The sequence below is a fragment of the Kuraishia capsulata genome, genomic scaffold (assembly GCF_000576695.1).
Source record: "Kuraishia capsulata CBS 1993 genomic scaffold, Kuraishia_capsulata_scaffold_3, whole genome shotgun sequence".
Taxonomy (NCBI): Eukaryota; Fungi; Ascomycota; class Pichiomycetes; order Pichiales; family Pichiaceae; genus Kuraishia; species Kuraishia capsulata.
Window position 1 is genome coordinate 1,288,109 of NW_019172952.1, and position 17,372 is coordinate 1,305,480.

The 17,372-nt window shown below is 46.6% G+C and overlaps 9 protein-coding genes across 9 annotated transcripts in view; 3 read left to right on the forward strand and 6 right to left on the reverse strand.

Annotated features, from left to right (window-relative positions):
* Window positions 1-23: 23 nt before the first annotated feature.
* Window positions 24-1,226, reverse strand: KUCA_T00002911001 (uncharacterized protein; the record flags this gene model as incomplete). Its single annotated transcript, XM_022603201.1, has 2 exons — window positions 24-1,028; window positions 1,083-1,226. 2 exons carry the CDS (start codon window positions 1,224-1,226, stop codon window positions 24-26), a joined length of 1,149 nt encoding a protein of 382 aa, XP_022458930.1.
* A 486-nt stretch (window positions 1,227-1,712) lies between these two features.
* Window positions 1,713-3,143, reverse strand: KUCA_T00002912001 (uncharacterized protein; the record flags this gene model as incomplete). Its single annotated transcript, XM_022603202.1, has 1 exon — window positions 1,713-3,143. One exon carries the CDS (start codon window positions 3,141-3,143, stop codon window positions 1,713-1,715), a length of 1,431 nt encoding a protein of 476 aa, XP_022458931.1.
* A 729-nt stretch (window positions 3,144-3,872) lies between these two features.
* Window positions 3,873-4,763, reverse strand: KUCA_T00002913001 (uncharacterized protein; the record flags this gene model as incomplete). Its single annotated transcript, XM_022603203.1, has 1 exon — window positions 3,873-4,763. The coding sequence occupies one exon, from the start codon at window positions 4,761-4,763 to the stop codon at window positions 3,873-3,875; it is 891 nt and encodes a 296-aa protein (XP_022458932.1).
* A 694-nt stretch (window positions 4,764-5,457) lies between these two features.
* KUCA_T00002914001 (uncharacterized protein) lies at window positions 5,458-6,609 on the reverse strand (the record flags this gene model as incomplete). Its single annotated transcript, XM_022603204.1, has 1 exon — window positions 5,458-6,609. One exon carries the CDS (start codon window positions 6,607-6,609, stop codon window positions 5,458-5,460), a length of 1,152 nt encoding a protein of 383 aa, XP_022458933.1.
* Window positions 6,610-6,918: 309 nt separating this feature from the next.
* KUCA_T00002915001 (uncharacterized protein) lies at window positions 6,919-9,534 on the forward strand (the record flags this gene model as incomplete). Its single annotated transcript, XM_022603205.1, has 1 exon — window positions 6,919-9,534. One exon carries the CDS (start codon window positions 6,919-6,921, stop codon window positions 9,532-9,534), a length of 2,616 nt encoding a protein of 871 aa, XP_022458934.1.
* A 572-nt stretch (window positions 9,535-10,106) lies between these two features.
* Window positions 10,107-11,005, forward strand: KUCA_T00002916001 (uncharacterized protein; the record flags this gene model as incomplete). The annotated part of the gene is made up of 2 exons (XM_022603206.1): window positions 10,107-10,124; window positions 10,268-11,005. 2 exons carry the CDS (start codon window positions 10,107-10,109, stop codon window positions 11,003-11,005), a joined length of 756 nt encoding a protein of 251 aa, XP_022458935.1.
* Window positions 11,006-11,399: 394 nt separating this feature from the next.
* KUCA_T00002917001 (uncharacterized protein) lies at window positions 11,400-12,406 on the reverse strand (the record flags this gene model as incomplete). Its single annotated transcript, XM_022603208.1, has 2 exons — window positions 11,400-12,058; window positions 12,226-12,406. 2 exons carry the CDS (start codon window positions 12,404-12,406, stop codon window positions 11,400-11,402), a joined length of 840 nt encoding a protein of 279 aa, XP_022458936.1.
* Window positions 12,407-12,640: 234 nt separating this feature from the next.
* Window positions 12,641-14,257, reverse strand: KUCA_T00002918001 (uncharacterized protein; the record flags this gene model as incomplete). The annotated part of the gene is made up of 1 exon (XM_022603209.1): window positions 12,641-14,257. The coding sequence occupies one exon, from the start codon at window positions 14,255-14,257 to the stop codon at window positions 12,641-12,643; it is 1,617 nt and encodes a 538-aa protein (XP_022458937.1).
* Window positions 14,258-14,527: 270 nt separating this feature from the next.
* The window catches only part of KUCA_T00002919001 (uncharacterized protein), a gene marked incomplete at both ends in the record, with an annotated part of 3,367 nt that continues 522 nt past the window's right edge, over window positions 14,528-17,372 (forward strand). Inside the window, 2 exons of the mRNA XM_022603210.1 lie at window positions 14,528-14,860; window positions 14,915-17,365. Of these exons, the coding sequence (XP_022458938.1) occupies window positions 14,528-14,860; window positions 14,915-17,365 (2,784 nt within the window). The remainder of the gene's footprint in view (window positions 14,861-14,914; window positions 17,366-17,372) is intronic.

The window sequence follows — 17,372 nt, forward strand, 5'->3', positions numbered from 1 at the left end:
TCTCAATTCATGATTCGTTGTAGCTAAGTATGCAAATCGTCGATTGACAACGGATTCATCGGCTCATGCGATCCGGGATGGAGGTAGAAATGTGTATGCCACAAGGCCATCCTGGAGATAATCGCAGATAACACAAACGCCGAGTCTTCCTTCTCGTCCTGAATATTCTCTGTGAAGAATGAATATAAAGGTGGAAGAAAAGGCGACGATTCTGAGATTACTACCTTTGTGTGAACGATTCCTGCAATCATTTCAGTAAAATTCTCCAGGTTTTGTTGCAGATCCTCCGAGGCACCATGGCTAATGATCATTCCTTTCTCTGGGGCAGCTTCCTTCCAGATTTCAACGTTTTGGACTCTCATGGGGTTTGGCTCGATGTCTTTTCCAAAGAGGGTAATGTTCCGGAAGAACTCTGTGGAGCGCTGAGCCCAAATGGCGAGTCTTCCTTCTCCCAGTGCTGATTTGGGTTCGTGATGACCAACTAGCAACGGGGAAATCAGCAATGCTCCGAATGGCCTTTGCATGTTTGGTAAGGCAGGTGGAGCTGGTGCAGGGGGTGAGGTAGTGCTTTCCTGCTCTGTGGAGGGATCTTCTGTTGATGTAACCTTGGCATTTTCGCCGTCTTTAGTTTCTCCATTTCCAGCCTCTGAACTGCCAGTCTCCGAGTTTCTGGAGCACGCGATGAGTATCATCAATGAAAGAGCTATTGTAGCACCGAAGGAGTCCCCTGCAATGATAACCTTGGCATTCGGATGACTTTGGCCTATGAATGACCATGCGTTGATTATCCTCATGAACAATTCGTTTGCATCCATATCTACACCGGGTGAGACATCAACTATAAAGACAGCTGGACTGTGAAACCCTTGCACTAGCAAAAGAGACTGAAGTGTAATCAAATATTCAACGTAGAAGTAAGGCATTCCGCAGCGAAGCAGTAGATTTGGAATATAGAATATCACGAGGTCATGTTCTGGACCGCGACAAGTAGATCTCAGCCAGATTCCGCTGAATTTGTTATCGGCGTCCTGCCAATGTTAGCACGTCAATGTGTCAAAACAAAACACATCAGATTTACTTACCCTATACTCAGCATAATCGCTATCCTCAATTCCGCTATAGGCCTGCAGAAATGCCCGAATATCAAAAAGCCGTTTCTGAACTTTCCCACTAACAAGAGCGAGGTACAGGTGTTCACTAGAAACTTGCTTCGAGTAGTTCTGCATTACCTGGGTCGCAATGTAGCCAGCAATCGTGTTTCGACTGATTAAATTTGGTTGAGAGTTCAAAGGCCGAATCTTCCTGTTAAAAGAAACATCAAGTGTTAATTTGAGGGCTGTTGAAGTTAGAACGGGTCGCTTCAAAGTGGGATAATGTATGCACTGACCGAAACTTAGATTCTCCAATATTGATCTTAGTACCTTGTCAGTAGGATAGTTACTGAACATGTAGAAAACAACTAAGGCTGCGAGAACAATATAGTCAAAAACCCGGTACTCGTGCATTGTATATGTGGGTTTTGCTCTTGTCTTTTATTCGATCGTCGGTATTTGAGGAAAGTTCTTGGTTACAACCGCTGCGATGTGGTAGTCGCGTAAGTGTCTAGGACAATGCGGCCTCGCTTTGAGCCATACACATTATTTTACAACTTACATTTCGTTGTGATTACGCATTTGACCCTTACGACATATAGCTATACCTTTATACTTTCATTAGTTCTCGCCGAGAGTCTTGTCAATAGCCTGAATAAGAATATCGGCGTGTTTCTTGCCAAAGGTCAAAGTTGGACGGAGACGAATTCCGGTCTCAGCGCATCCTCCAATGTTAACACCATTCTTCTTCATGTTCACCAAGAAAGCGTTCCTGGCAGCAGGAGAAGGGGAGTCCCAAGCAATGAAACAAGCACGGTCTTTGCCACGCAAGTTAAGGATTTCGGTGGGATATTTCTTGCTGAGCTCGGCGAGTGCAGCATACAGATAATCACCAACCACAGAGATCTTCTTGGCGAGATCCTTCTCAACAACCTCCTTGGCAATTGCACCAGCAATGATCATCTTGGTTGGATCACCACACCAAGTGTTAAATTGACGGTATGGCAGATTTGGGGTCAATTCTGGGTCGTGGTAGAAGTAACCAGCGGATTGGAACTTCTTGGAGAAAGTCACGAGATCAGCAGGAGGAGACAGGTTGAATCTCTCGTGGGCCCACATCTCACCAGTGGCAGCAACACCAGTCTGGACTTCATCCATGATTAGCAGACTGTTGTACTTCAATGTGATGTCACGCAAGCCTTGGAAAAACGCGGTAGAACCGTGGTTATCACCGCCTTCGGACTGGATAGGCTCAACTATAAGACCCGCAATCGGGCAATGCCACGTCTTGTACAGTTCCTCGACTATCTTCAAGCAACGCTCGTCCTCAGCCTTATTAGCGGCCTCGTTGTCCTCAAGAGGATACTTGTAAGAGGGAAACTCCGCCTTCGGCCAGTGGAAGGAAGGCATGTCCAATTTGTGGATTGGCTTCGAACGGGTTACCGAAGCAGTTGCAAACAAACGGCCGTGGAAAGCACGCTCGAACGACATAATTGCCAGTTCTGGTGATCCAGGGATGGCGTTCTCCATCACAGAGGTCTCTTCCTCAGTGGTGAAGCTAGTGTTGTAACCACGCTTCTTAGCCTGGTAGTTCATGAAAACTGCCTTGAAGGCCAGCTCGTTGGCATCAGCACCAGAAAGACCTGACCAGAGTTTGGTCTGGCCCTTTGGAGCAACCTTAAGGATGTCCTTGAGAATATCTGCAAACTCGGCAGATGGGAAGTTTCCAAGGGCTGGTCTTTGGACCAAAGCACTGATCATTCTGTCAGATTTGGCAGCCTCAATCAGAGCTGGGTTATTGTATCCAAGAGCAATAGACGCAATCTGGGCATACACATCGAGGAAAACATTGCCATCAACATCAGCAATGTAGTTGCCAACAGACTTGTCGTAATCGGCGACAAAATAAGCACATCTGGCATCAAATACCTCAGCCAGCTCTTCGAGCGCTTTCTTGGTCTTTGGGCCCGGGATTTCAGCCGTTTGCACGGAAGGGGCAGCAGGCTCGTTGGGGTAGTACACTTCTGCAGGGGTGACTTCTGGAACAGACATTTTGAAGAAACAAAAGAACCCACTCAGATTGATGATGAGAACAGAATAGATCTTTTTTCTACAGAGAGGAAAGTCCCCGCGTTAAATAGTGTGCTTTACTGATTTGCGCGCGGGAAACTTCGGTCTGATTTGGCAACCGATAACATGCAGCTCGACTTCCCAATCCAGCAAGGCATCTGGACATTTTTCGGCAGATTGAGGGTTCCAAGAAGGGGCAAGGATGAGACATTTTGTGAGTATTTTCAAGGGATTTTGAGTTTTTTGACGCTTTTTTCACCAAAATCCATCTTATATTCCTCCATATATTTCACTTGATTTCTCTATATTCCTCTCTCTCTGCTCTTTCTCCCAGCTGGGCGGCATCTCGGCGCATATGGGGCGCATCTGCCTATTCGGGTAATTACAACACGACTCGAGCGCAGCATAAAACGGCGGAGACATCAGTGCGATTAACAATGGGGGACAATATATGCTCAAATGCTTGGTTCGAGGAGGCCTGAAAGGAAATGAAAGTTCTTCACCAACAAACCAGTCTATCTACTTCTCCACGTCCACGGCTTGTGCGTGCAACGCTATGATTAGCACTACTTGAGGTCAGCATCTATATCAACATAAAGCATAAAGCATAACTTGGAGCAATCGAAATAAACAATGCGAAGGGCACTGGGAGTCGAACAGTCATATATCATTAGTCACGGCAGAAAAGGAACAAAATGCAAATCTGTTGTCTTATGGACACACCTCAAACTCTTTCCAGTGATCAACTCTATCTCTCTTGTACAGCACTCTTCTTCCAGGACCAACACCCATATCAACAGTATCAACAGTGTTCACGAACATACACACAACGACAAAATTATCCTGCTCTTGCGATCCGCCATCAACACCGCGGCTTATAGAGTCAATCAGTTTCTGTCTCTCAGGCGTGAGTCTCGACCCCGGAGTGGGTTGTCTGAAAGTTCCTCTCATGGTTCTTGAGAGCCCCTTCCATATTCTCAGCCTCTCATTCTGCCACTCGGCTTTGGTTGGAGGCGCCAGTGTTGGTGGTTGCTGCGAAAAATCAGAAATGCTCTCGATGTTTTTGGCCTGGGTAGGTGATACCAGATGGTATGTCAGCTCGTTGTAGATACCCGAATCCTTCAGGTTGTCAGCGTAGAAATCTCTGTCAAGCTCCACTATAGGAATTTCGGCCTCTGCAAAACCGGAACTTGACGAAACAGACTCAGAAGACGCCGCTGATGGAGACGTTGACGAGATGGACCCGTCCGATATACTCGCACTGTCGAAAGACACTTCGGGAGAATGGTCGCACGTGATAATCCGCACCACACCGCTAAAACGGAACTGTTTTCTCGCACTAGGAAAGTAGAAACAAGCCTCAAACACACTGTTTTTCTCCAGGTCCTTCAGCTTCATCATGCGTCTATCCGTGGTGAACGTGAGCACATTGGTTTTCTTGTCATCGAACAGGAACCCACGGAAAACGCACGTACGAACATGAGGCAAATTATCAGCTCCAACGTTAGAAAACGAAAATGTTGCGGGCAATCCTGTTGCCTGTTGGCTGGACATGAGGGAGGCGAACGACGGCGTCCATGGCGCCATTATCTGCGAAACCATAATCCGTGCTGCTGAGGGTCTAATTGTTTCGGGAATCGCTAAATTGCTTTAGCAATTGAGATTACCAAACTGAGACCTGCTGAAAGCCTTGTCAGCCTTTTTGAATTGAACCAAATGGATGGCTAATGGCTTTGAAGGGTACTTCCGTGTGTTTTCACCGACTCGGGTGAGACAATCACCGAAGCCCTTTTTTTTTGCTTGAAGCCGGGCCCCCGAGGGCTTTCCGGTAATTACCGGCTTACCGGGGTACTTGACAATTGGGGGTTTCGAGTAGGCATTTCTACAGAACGCGGGAGTCTCGAAAACTCAATTGGCCTGTGAAAATATTAACAGTGACCTCCAGCTATATCTCGATTCCAAATATTTGCTAACAAACGATGGATAGCCTCCAAGGGCTGTGTATAGCCTCCGTAGCGAGTCACTTGGATGGATGCTCTCCCGAACTCAGCGAGAGCACGCCGAAATACTGCAAAATCCTCGGCATAGGCTTTTCCGGGCGGTTGTGAGTGGGCGGCTCGTGGAGATCCTGACAAATTAGCCTCGGATTGCCCTCGGAATGTGTTAGCCGCTCCACGTGGAGAGGCAGCACACGACTCTTTGAGTCACACGAAGCAGTGCATGTAAGCTGGATCTAAAAATCTGTAATTCGCGGTTTCGTTTATTCTCATTTACGTAATCAGAAGCGGTGTCACCTTTAACGCTTCTTCATCTTCGCCTTGCAATCATTGCAATACCACTTGCCCTTGGGCGGAGCATTCAGTCCAGTGCAAGGCAAGTGGAACCATTCAATCACGCAGCCACTGCCATCACAAGCCACCATTTCACCATAAGAAACCTGCTGACAGTAGCAATAAACCGGCTCATGCGATGGAGTGCTTGGTCCAGCATCCTCGGCATCCAAACCGTCCTCGTCGCGCTCAAGGGCACCAGGGCCATTAACTCCCTTCTTCTTGCTAGTTTGTCTTCTCTTAGCATTTGGTGGAGACAAAGGTCTGGATTCCTCCAACTCCGGTGGCTCAGTAAACCGGCTGTTTCCGTCCCCCGTAGAACTATGGTTGTTCGAACCGTTGTGGGTATTGGTAGCAGCAGTCTTTCGTTTCTTGCCGGACACCGCGTTTGGAACCGGAGCGACGATTGTTGGTGTAGTCTGGAACACTGGCTCTTTTCCAGCGGTTCTCGCTGTTGTTTTGACAGTCTTCCTCGAAGAAGTTGGAGCTGGTGTGGAAGTTCCAGCTGATTCCTCGTCATCACCAGTCTGATTGGCTTTTTTCGCAGCCAAAGTCTCCCTTCTCAGCTCACTCCTCTGGGCCTGGGCAGACTTAGCCGGGTCCGCAAGCTTAGAATCCGACAAGATGGCGGGGTGGTCCAAGGGACCGATTCTGATGTTTGCTGGAATTTCATCTCGCTCAATCAGTACGAAATCGTCATCTATGCGATTCAGATGCTTTCTCACTGTATCAGCAGCTAAAGTTGCCACCTGCATTTTCTCCTCCATACAAGGCATCAGCTCCTTGATTAAATCCCGGATTAAAGTCAAAAGCCTCTCTCTCTTTGGATGAGCCTTCTCCATAACCAGAAACTTTGTGATGTATGCCTTCAAATACGGCACCGTATTCACACATTTGGCATCGATCTCCTTAATAAGAGTGAAATATCTCACTAGCTCCATAGGAAAGGCTTCGAACGCATCCGTGATGTCGTTGAGACCTGGATACAGATCAGTCATCACAGGATTGGATATCGTCACCATGTTCTCCAGTGTTTGTGATTCTTGGGTCCTTGCCTTGGCTTTTGCCAAAAGTCTCTGCGATTTCTGACGCGGAGGCAAGTTCTCGTAAGTGGTCATACCGTTACAATGGAGGGCAGAAGTATGATAAGAGGTTACGCAATCTTCCTAGTCCCCTTTGATGTTGGCAAAGGAGATTGTGATGGTCGTGTAACTCCCAAGGTAGTGCGTAGGTTAAATGTCTCGATTGGGTCAGTCGCGGAAACGGACTGTGCCTCTTCGATTGCATTTGGCTATTCCCCAAACTTATCCCAGAAAGCCAAGTTCCCACCGTGTATATTTAGGCTGCAACTCTTCTTGGCAACGATCCTTGTTTTTTGCCATTATTTGCTAAACTATTCTATCTTATTTTGACGTGTTTATTGAGCAATGTATAACGCGGCCATACCCCATCACCAACCCGCGTCAGGGTTGAACAATGGGCCTGGAACGTCACAAAGAAGTGGTTATCCGCCAGTTTCATTCCATCCTCAGGGCGGGGCGTATCCTCGCAATCCTGCTCCTCGGCAGCAGCAGCAGCCAGTTGAATATACGCAGAATATGAATGAGAGTCAATATCCACAGCACCACCAGCCAACACAGCCATTACAACATCAACAACAACAACAACCCGCGTTTGGGAAGCAATATCCACCACAGAAAATGAGACCCCAATACCAGGCTGGATACCAACAACCAGCTCAGAATTATGCTCCTAGACAACAGACTCATCAATATCCCCCTCAGCAGCTACCTCAGCAATATCCCCCTCAACAACAATATCATCAACATCCACAGTATCCCCAGCATCAGCAGATTCCTCCACAGCAGTATCAGCCACAGACCAGAGCTCCTCCCCAGAACTTACAACCTCCGAGTCTCCAGTCGTCTGCCCCTCGACCCGAAAGATACCTCTCTGGATCCAGTGCGATTTCCGGCGAGATGGACTCGAGCAGAATCCACTTACTAGAGGAGAAAATTCAGAAGTTGGAACTGCAATTGAAGCAATCGTCGTCTCCCTCTGTCTCGCCTCAGCTTAACCAGTGGCCAAACAGAGATGTAAGCGATGCCGACATGTCCAGCACGTTTCCCACAGAATTACAAAATTCCGGGTCTGAAGCAACAAAGAAAGCCGTGACCCAGTATTCTGGAGACGAATCTGCTGAAGAGTCTGCTAACAGCAATGGATTGCAGTATTCGCGTTCTATCTATCGTTCAAATTTTGATAAGGCTGGGTTCAAGTCTATTCGGAGGACCGAGCCCACTACCATTGAGCCTATCAACGAGGCGATGCGGAACTCAGCGTCATCTTCCGACACTCTCAACGAAGAACTGGTTGCTTCGACACAATCCAATCCGAGCAGACGCGTTAGGAGACGATTTCCAGAGAATGAAATGGTCACACCAAAAAACGACGAAGATGGGTTGAATTTTGGTGGGCGTAACACATCCTCGTCCTCCAACAACGGTGATACGTTTGTCTCTTCAAGAACTGTTCCATTACCCGAACTCCCTACAGATTTCAAGAACCTGCCTGCGAGGTCACCTGCTCCTCGCCAGCAAACTTTGCCCAAGGTGACTCCTGTGACTTCCTTCAACAGAAGCGAGGACAGTCTCCCAAGGGACAGAGATGTCAGGCCCAGTTTTACGAAGACCTCGTCGCCAGATGAGCCTTCTATTAGAACTGGAAGCACTTCGGGTTTGAAGGGAACAGAATATGGTGGGGTCATTCCATCTGTGGTGCCCAAGAGAAGCTTTGATAGAATGGTATTGGATTTCAAGGGCGCGAGAAACAGCGCTATCCAGGACTACAAATTTTTCACACCCAAGATACAGTTTGACTGGGCAAGAACCTTGCTGGAGGCTATCTCTTCTCGCGATATGATGTTGAAGATGGCTATTGATGGGTCCATTCGCAAGAGACCTGCTTCTGAGAAAGATCTTCAAACGATCAAAGAACAGTTCTGTTCTACCGCAGTCAAGGTTTTGAAGAAGGTAGTCGCCGTGGATAACGGAGAGACTAGGGCTAAGCTGTATCTTGGAGATCTTCTATCTGGAGGTATCCACCCAGGTCTTGTGGAACGTGATGAAGTGAAAGGTTATTCCATGTTTTACGAAGCAGCCATCAATGACAGCGATCCAGTTGCAATGTACCGTGTAGGTTGTTGTCTTGAAATTGGTGTCGGAACTCAGAAATCCGTGGGAAGGGCCTTGGAGTTCTTCAACAAAGCCTCCGAGCACGGAGATCCATCTGCCATGTGCCAATTGGGAATTTTGGAGTTTACAGGCCAATACGGACGTCCACGTGATGTGGAGAAATCCATCTATTGGCATATCCAAGCTGCTCGGACTCTTTCTAAGACATCGTTGATGAGCGAAGATGTCCTGATCACTGCTAGATCATTCAGTGATGCCCGCGGAGCTCTATACACGTTGGCCAAAATATATCATACTGATTTGGATGTTCTTTGTTTGAATACCAACACCCCCAATGTCCTGGACACTATTGACGATTTGAAAAGGGCAAACGCATTTAGAAACCAGATCAAGGCGATGGAGTATTATCTGGAGGCTGCCAGGCTTGGCCACAAAGACTCTCAGGCATGTCTCGGATACGTTTTTGCAACCGGATATTTGCCTACTCACAGTTTCAGACCGGATAAGGCTGCTTCCAACGGATCGCAGATAGAATCACCCGACGCAAGGAAGTCGATTTACTGGTACTCTAAAGCTGCTGAGAAGAATCACCCTTTGGCCTCCATGGGACTTGGAATATGGTACACTGATGGTGTTCCAGGAATCTTGAACAGCGATCCAGAACAGGGTTTCCTTTGGGTGCGTAAGGGAGCAGAAGCAGGGTGTGCAAATGCTGAATTCTTACTGGGAACTTACTACGAGAATGGACTAGGAACGATAAAGTCTATGGAACAGGCTTTGAGATGGTACAATCGTGCGGCTTCGCAAGGCTACAGCAAAGCAATCAAAAGACTTCAGAAGGCCGTCTAATTAATAACAAGGGAACTTGCGGCCTTTGGCCTGCAACAGATGGGTCTTCCGGTATTATTTTGTAAATTTTAGTATATAAGACAATTATGAAACGCTTCCGAAACGACCAAAAATGGCTCAAAATGATGAATAATGGCTGCTAATCCTATGGCCACTATTGATATTGAACACGACCGCACAGCCTTGTGTTCTGCAGCAGGCTGTGCTAATATGACTATTGTGTGCGGAGAACGGGCCCAGACTGCTCGAATATAATTGGATCCGCAATGAACTGTTGCATGATTGGTCAGCCTTTTTCTTCTCTGTAACTAGCCAGAATTCGCCTGGTTTGTAAGCAATTTCTGGTCAGACTCTAATTTTGGACCCTAAAACGACTTCGTCTTGGTAGTGTACGCAAATCCTGCTGCAGTTCTGAGGACGAAGTTTCAAGCCATCTCATCCGAGCCCCTTCACCAGATAAACAATCCATTCAGATTTTTCAAAGTCGCTGAATTCGCTGCATTTTTCTGGTTTATAGGTCAATTAGGCTGCTGGAAGAAGCTATCTCGGTTATAAATTTTGATCTTTGAACAATGTCTCAAAATGGAGTGGTATGTTAAATACTGTTGCTTTCCTCTGAGGGACCGAAGTGAAATTTGTCTAGGGCTCGGTTTTGCCCTGCCAAACTTGGTTTATTTGACGGAAAGTGTGAATGAAGTGAATTATATCGACACTAACAGAATTTTTTTTACAGACTCGCGATTATCGCGTCGTGGTGGTTGGACCACCGGTGGTTGGAAAATCTGCCCTCACCATCCGTCTGACGCAGTCTGAGTTCGCAACTGACTATGACCCAACCATAGAAGACTCCTACAAACACTACTGTGAGATAGACGGGGTCTCGTCTTCGCTCGATATCCTGGATACCGCAGGTCAGGAGGAATACTCTTCGATGAGAGACCTGTATATGAGCAGTGGAGAGGGTTTCGTCCTAGTATTCAGCTTGACCGATCGCAAGACCTTCGAGGAGATCACCGGTTTCTACAACCAAATCGTGAGAGTAAAAGGGGAGAGCTCATCGTTTGTTCCCTTGATGCTCGTTGGTAACAAGAGTGATTTGCAGAGTGAGAGAGAAGTGAGCTCTAGCGAAGGAATAGCCCTTGCCAAAAGATTTGGTGCAGCTTACATCGAGTCTTCTGCGAAGACCAACGTCAACGTCTCCGACGCCTTCTACGGCCTGGTCAAAATTATTAGCGCAGGCAGTTTACTCTCTGCAAACCTGACCAATGTTCTTGAACCTTCGGAAGAAGATATTGCCAACGCTGCCAAGGCCTCTGCCAATGCCAAGGTATCTAAAAAGGCCTCTACATCCGCTCCAGCTGCAGCTACTGAGCAACAGACGAGTACTACCAGGCCAGGTGTTAGCCAAAAGACCGCTACTACCACTCCTGCTGCTCCCAAGGAGTCTGGTGGATGTTGTGTCATTGTTTAATAGAAGACGAGGAAAATGAAAAGCAAAGCAAAAAAGGCTTCGTTTGTTTCTCCGAGCTCGGTAGTACGATCTAGAGTAGGCAAGCCATCTAGCAAATTTTTCAGCCGGAGCCTTACACATAAAGTTTGAAACTAATCTTATATTGCCGCCGAACGTATACAAAAACAAATCAGAGAGGGAATTATACAACAGCTGTTGTCGCAGAAGTAAAACTCAGAGCAAAATAGATAGGCAAACTTAGGTCACCATCTGGTCTACCAGATTGGCAAATCACGGCGAACCAAACTGTCTGACAATCTGGTCCTCTTGATTTGTCGACCGGGTACTGAAATCACATGTACTCAACTCCACCCATCGGACACCCGTGGCATTGGCCATTCACTACTGAGCCTGTTTACAACAATGGCTCGGTCTCCTTGGCAAACTGGGCATCGGCAGACTTGACAGTCTCGTCAATCTTGGCTGCCAGAGGGGTTGTGACGTCTTCTGGAACAGAAACTGGGGTAGATGATGGGACGGTTGGCAACTTGACTTTTTCGGCGCCGACAACTGGCTCGGATCCAACAGTCGAGGAGGCAGTTCTCACTGGAACCTTGGACTTGATGAAAGCTCCAACAGGACCCAGCTTGGCCTCAGCCTTCTTCAAGAGAGGGCCGGACTTCTCGGAAGCAGTCTTTTGCAATTCAACGGCCTTGCTCTTGGCAGTCTTGGAAAGCTCAGCAACCTTAGCATCGATCTCAGTTTGGTACTTGAGGTAGACACCTGGAACGGAGAAGGCAAGAACAACTGAGGTAAACAACAGCGTCCAGAGGGAGAACCATGATGTGAGCAGGTACAGGATGTACAGACCACCGGCAGTCTTCAGGGTGGCCTCAATGTCCTTCGAGTAGACAGTCTCCTGGGCAGACTGCTCGAAGGATTTGAGGAACGAGACGGTGTGCTCGGCGATCTTGTCGCCATACTTGGAAGCATAGGCAGTGTACTGTGGCTTGAAACGAGTCACGAGACCTTCACCAAGTGCAAGTTTTCCGGCGTATTCCGCGAGAGCAGAGGCTAAAAAGAAAAAGTTAGTGACGTGTTCAATGGATATGAGCAGGAGGCGATTGTTGACGATTTTTGAGTTCCGAATGGCCAATACTAACAAGTCACATGTGACCAATATGACCGCAAGCTGTGGCGGAACAACAGGTGATCATCAACACGCAACGAAAACAACTTACTAATCAAAACAAAGAATCCCAGACGAAACACGATGTTCAGGATGTTGATATATTTCAAAGTGAGCAAAGTCAAGACAATGCCACCGAACACCTTGGCCGATTTGGCAGGGTCAGACCATGTGAGCAAACTGGTGCTAGACTTAGAAACACAGTTGCCACCGCAGCAAGCTTTCTCAGACATGTTGAAGACTTAATAGAGAATATCAGAAAGGTGCTTTGCAGACTTGTTTTGATCCAATTGAAGGTTCAGAACTGAAGTTTGTTTGAAAGCAATTGGGGAACAAAGTTTGCACAAGTCCAGAATCGCAGAGGTTGAAACGTATGGAATTCGGCAATTGGCGATTCCAGGGGTTTTTTGGTTAGGTACACGACCCCACTCCACTTTTCGGGAATTAGTGCTTAGACGAAGTTTCGGCTAAGAGTATAGTTTCTTGAACAGTGGCGAGTTTTCGATGTTTTTGTCCTGGTATATTAGCGCCTGTCTGTTGTGCGCAACGGTGTTGGTGTAGGACTCGACAATTGTGTTCCAGTTGCGTATTATGGTGGGTTCGCCCGAGATCAATCTGAGAAACTCTAGTGAGGCATTGTAGTAGAGGTGAAATATTTTTTCAACAGCCAGGTTCAGCAGTTGGTGAGCCTCGCTCAGTTGATTAATGAACGAGCTGTCTCGTCGGGAGATTTGGGGCTCGGGATGCTTGGAGAGAATTCTTTTCAGCACACCCTGTTTCCTCAAAGAGTCAGACGTTCGGTTAACCTGTAGCCATAGATTATCACACCAATCTGCCAAACTTTTCAGGTGTTTTGCAATCGCCAAAAACTTGGGTTTCAACTCCCTGAAGGCTTTCTGTTGCTCGGTTACCTTGTTCAGGTAAACGTCGTAGGGAGAGAGTACGTACGGATGGGATGCGGAGGAAGGACCAAACTGTATGACGGCAGTAGCGTCTTGGGTGTTCATCTTATAGTCGTAAGCAGCCTCCACTATGAAGCTCACGAGATCGCCAAAGGCTTGAGCTGAATAAGATACATCTCTCTCCAATTGTCTTAAACTCGAAGACTTGTGTTTCAGCTGGAAAGCTATCAACATATAGTCCTTTGCGTTCGATGAGTCGTGGTTTAAAGGCAAGCTCTCTATCTTCGGCCTTGGTGGTAGGGGAGGCTCTTTGATGATCTTTGCAAGTTGATCCTTGCATGATCGTAATAAAATCTGCTCATTTTTGCAAAGTAACATCTTGCTCTTCTCCAAAATTTCAGCGACTTCACAGTTGAGTTCGTTGATGCGGCTCACAGGTCGATTGAACACCCTCTCAAAGTCTTGCAAGGATTTGAACTCTTCCTCTAGGTGCTGAGAATGAAGACTGTGGATATCTCTTGCAATTTCTAGTCTTTGATGCTGCGATGATAGATATGAACCCAAAGCTGATTGGAGACGAGAACTGTAGAAACTGAAGATTGTACCCAGTTTGAGATTCTCATAGTTAGCTGCATGAACAATCTGTATGAGGTTCGCTTCCGATGGGAGAGAAGTTGAAGTTGGCTTTTCTGGAGCAAGAAACTCTACCCCGGCCGTTTCATTGAGGGCTTCAATCAAATAGCCCAAAAAGTTCTCGCTCAATTCGCTCAGAATTGACAATGTTCCATAAAGCATGATTTTATGCCTAGTATCGAGATTCCGAGCAAACTCGGCCTGTGCCTCAACACAGTACCTCAGATAATTGCAGTACTGTCTTTCACATAAAACAAGATTTTGGATGCTATCATCCAATGGTTTCCTGGTTGCTTGTCTTCTATTACGGGAAATTGCATCTGGTTTGACAATCGCAGTCTCGTGGGGTTCCACAAAGCGCACAGAGCTATCTCTTTGTAGAGCCTTTATTTCCGAACCGTTGTCCCCTCTCGAAAACAGCCACAAAGACTCAGAGTAAGGGTTGATTCCCTGGGGAACAAACCGCGCTTGTGCTGCTACCAGCTCTTCCGAGCGTTCAGAGTAAACCGAAGACGAAGGTGTGAGGTTGGGCAGCTCTTCTTCAGCCATTTTGCACTCTTCCTTCCATCGCTCCGAGGATCATGTTCATGTCAGTATTTTCAGCTGATATATACCATCCTACACTCTTGCTGCTCCACCTTGAGCCAGAACCGTTACAAACAGAGTTAGCATTATGTTGGTTTCATATCTGTTGGGTGTCTGGGGAAACTGCCACCTCAGCACGGGTGAGTAAGCCATGTCTATCTGAGGACCATATCTAGATTCTATCATTTTAACCTAACAAGCCATTGGCGTTAAAGTCCAATTTTTTAGCGGAAAATGTCGCTTTCGTCCTGGAGAAATTTCCCGTTCTTTGATTGTACACCGGTTCGGGATCCATTGTTTGGATCAGACTCGCCTTTGTACTCGGACTCCACCTTATCGGCTGTGTGCTCTTCACAGGACAGATTCATCATCGCTGTGTCGAATACACTGATAAAAGTTATCGATAAGAGCTTCCAGTTGGATTTTGAGTTCACTGCTTATGAACTTGGGTGGAGTGTTGTGAAACTGAAATACATTGAGTCATATGGCTTGCTGTGCACAATTGCAGAGAAACAAGGTCAACCTCTCACATTAAAACTATGGAGTCTGAACAAGATCAGAAAGATAGTACAAAAGAACCCAAAAGAAGAGATCGAATTCAAATTTCACACATCATGTCAGGTGAACAATGGGCCCAATAATTATCCCATGACCGCATTCGATTGCGTCAAAGACTTCTCGGTGCTGGCATTTGGGTTTGGGAACGGTGCTGCTATCTTGGTTAGAGGCGATCTGGTGAACGACAGAGGGTCCAGACAGAGGGTTGTGTACGAGAGCAAAGATCCTGTGACTGGTGTGATATTCCGTGACGAATCACTTCTTTATATCACTACGACACTAAAGGTGTTGACGATACCGACTACCGGTGCCAATAATGGGAAGCCTGATCGAATTCTGGAGAAGAACGTGGGCGTTGACATGGGATGTACTGCTCTTTCCAAAGATAATAAACGGCATCTTTTGGCAGGCCGAGACGATGCTTTGACCTTCTATTCGTCCAAGGGTGCTACCTATAGCATTCTATTAGACTTGCCGAAGAAATCAATGCATGCACTCACCTCGAAGTATATTGTGTTTGTGTCTCCCATGCATTCCAATCTGCTTGCTTCATCAAATGGGTCTCAATATCACACTACGAAGATAGTAATTGTTGATATAGTCAACCGCTTCATCTCTTTTAGCCAGACAGTCACAAGTTCTGTCGACCAGGTCTTCGATATGTGGGGTGATTTATGGGCGATAGGCACTGATGGAATGTTATACAAGTTCCATGAGAAAGCTCTTTCTGAGAAGCTGAATATTCTTGTCCAAAAAGATCTTTTTTCAATAGCCATACGACTGGCTGAAAATGCAGATCCTGAAGAGAAGCTTGGTCTTGACGACAAGTTGGTGCTACAAATTAAGAAAAAGTTTGGTGACTACCTTTACGAGAAAGATGAGTCTATGGAGGCTATAGAGCAGTATATTCAGTGTTTTTCTCTTGGGAAAACCAGTGAGATCATCCAAAAGTATAAAGATGGATCCAAAATCCCAGGCTTGATTCGATATTTAGAGAAGATGGTTGAAGAAAAGTATGCTGGGAAGGATCATGTGACACTGCTTTTGTGTTGCTATTGCAAACTTAAGAAGATTGATGAAATCATCAACTTCATTCGCGAGATCGAAATCATAGATGGTGAAGTCACCTCTCCGAACTACGAATTCGACCTTGATACCGTTCTGAGTCTATGCAGAGAGAGCGGATACCTCCAATTAGCCGCGATAATTGCCAAGAAGTTTGGTGAGGCTTCGATTGTGGTTGACATACAGCTGAGAGATCTGGGAGATGCTCAAGCGGCTCTAGCATACATGAAGACGCTATCTATAGAAGAACTACTCAGAGTTCTAGTTGATAATGTGAGTGAACTGTTGGATAAAGAGTCCAACCAGACAACTGCATTGTTGATAAACGTTTTCACTGGTCAGTACATCCCTAAGCCATCCTCTGGTTTTGACACAGGTGAGCTCGCTCTCCTCAGTTCCACTGAGGGTGATACTAAGGATACTGTTCCTCATCCTAATGAGCCTGAAAATGGAGAGTACCCAGTCCTTCAGAGTTATAGAGCATTTGTCTCCTACATGGGCAGTTTGGGCGGTGATAACGAATCTGTAATCCGAACGGTGGAGACTGTCAAGCCAACTTACCTGCCGCCACGTCCCAGGATCATATTTCCATCTTTCGTGAAACATCCCAACGAGTTTGTGATATTTCTGGAGGCGTGTGTCGAGAAGTACGATGCTCTTGGTGGTAACGAAGGTGATAAAAAAGACATATTGACCACACTTTTCGAGATGTATCTCACGTTGGCCAACTCTGCGGAGAGTGAAGATGTGGAAAAGGCGCAATGGGAAAAGAAAGCTAAGGATTTGGGAGAAAGGGAAAAAAACTCTGTGGATCCAACATCAATTCTTCTTCTCTCTAATCTTCACAGCTTCAACGAAGGAGAGATCATAGCCAGAGACGAACCAGGTTTCGAGGTGGATCTTTTCAGATCAAGAATGGCCTCTGGCGATATCAATGGCTCTCTAGCAGTATTGGCGAAGTATGGTGAGAGTGATCCCGAGCTGTATAGACTGGCACTGTCTTACATTGTCTCGGAAAAGCACATTTTCGAAGCAATTGGTGAAAAGAAGTTCCAGGAAGTGCTGGATAAGATCATGCAATTGAAGCTGATGACTCCATTGGATGTCGTTCAGACTCTGAGCATGAACTCTGCTGCCACGATCGGTCTCATCAAAAACTACCTTCTCCAATATGTTAACTCGCAAAGACAAGAAATACAGAACAACGAGAAACTAGCACAATCCTACAGAGAGGAGACTGCAAGGGCAAAACTAGAGATCAACAGGCTGATCACGGAACCAACAACCGTCCAGAACACCAAGTGCAACTCTTGCGGTCTGAAGCTGGATTTTCCCACCGTTCACTTCATTTGCAAACATTCATATCACGAGAGATGTCTTGGGAATGAAAGTGCATCTTCTAACGGAAACGGAAATGGAAATGCCAGTTCAGAAGGCTATGCACATTCTGTTCAAT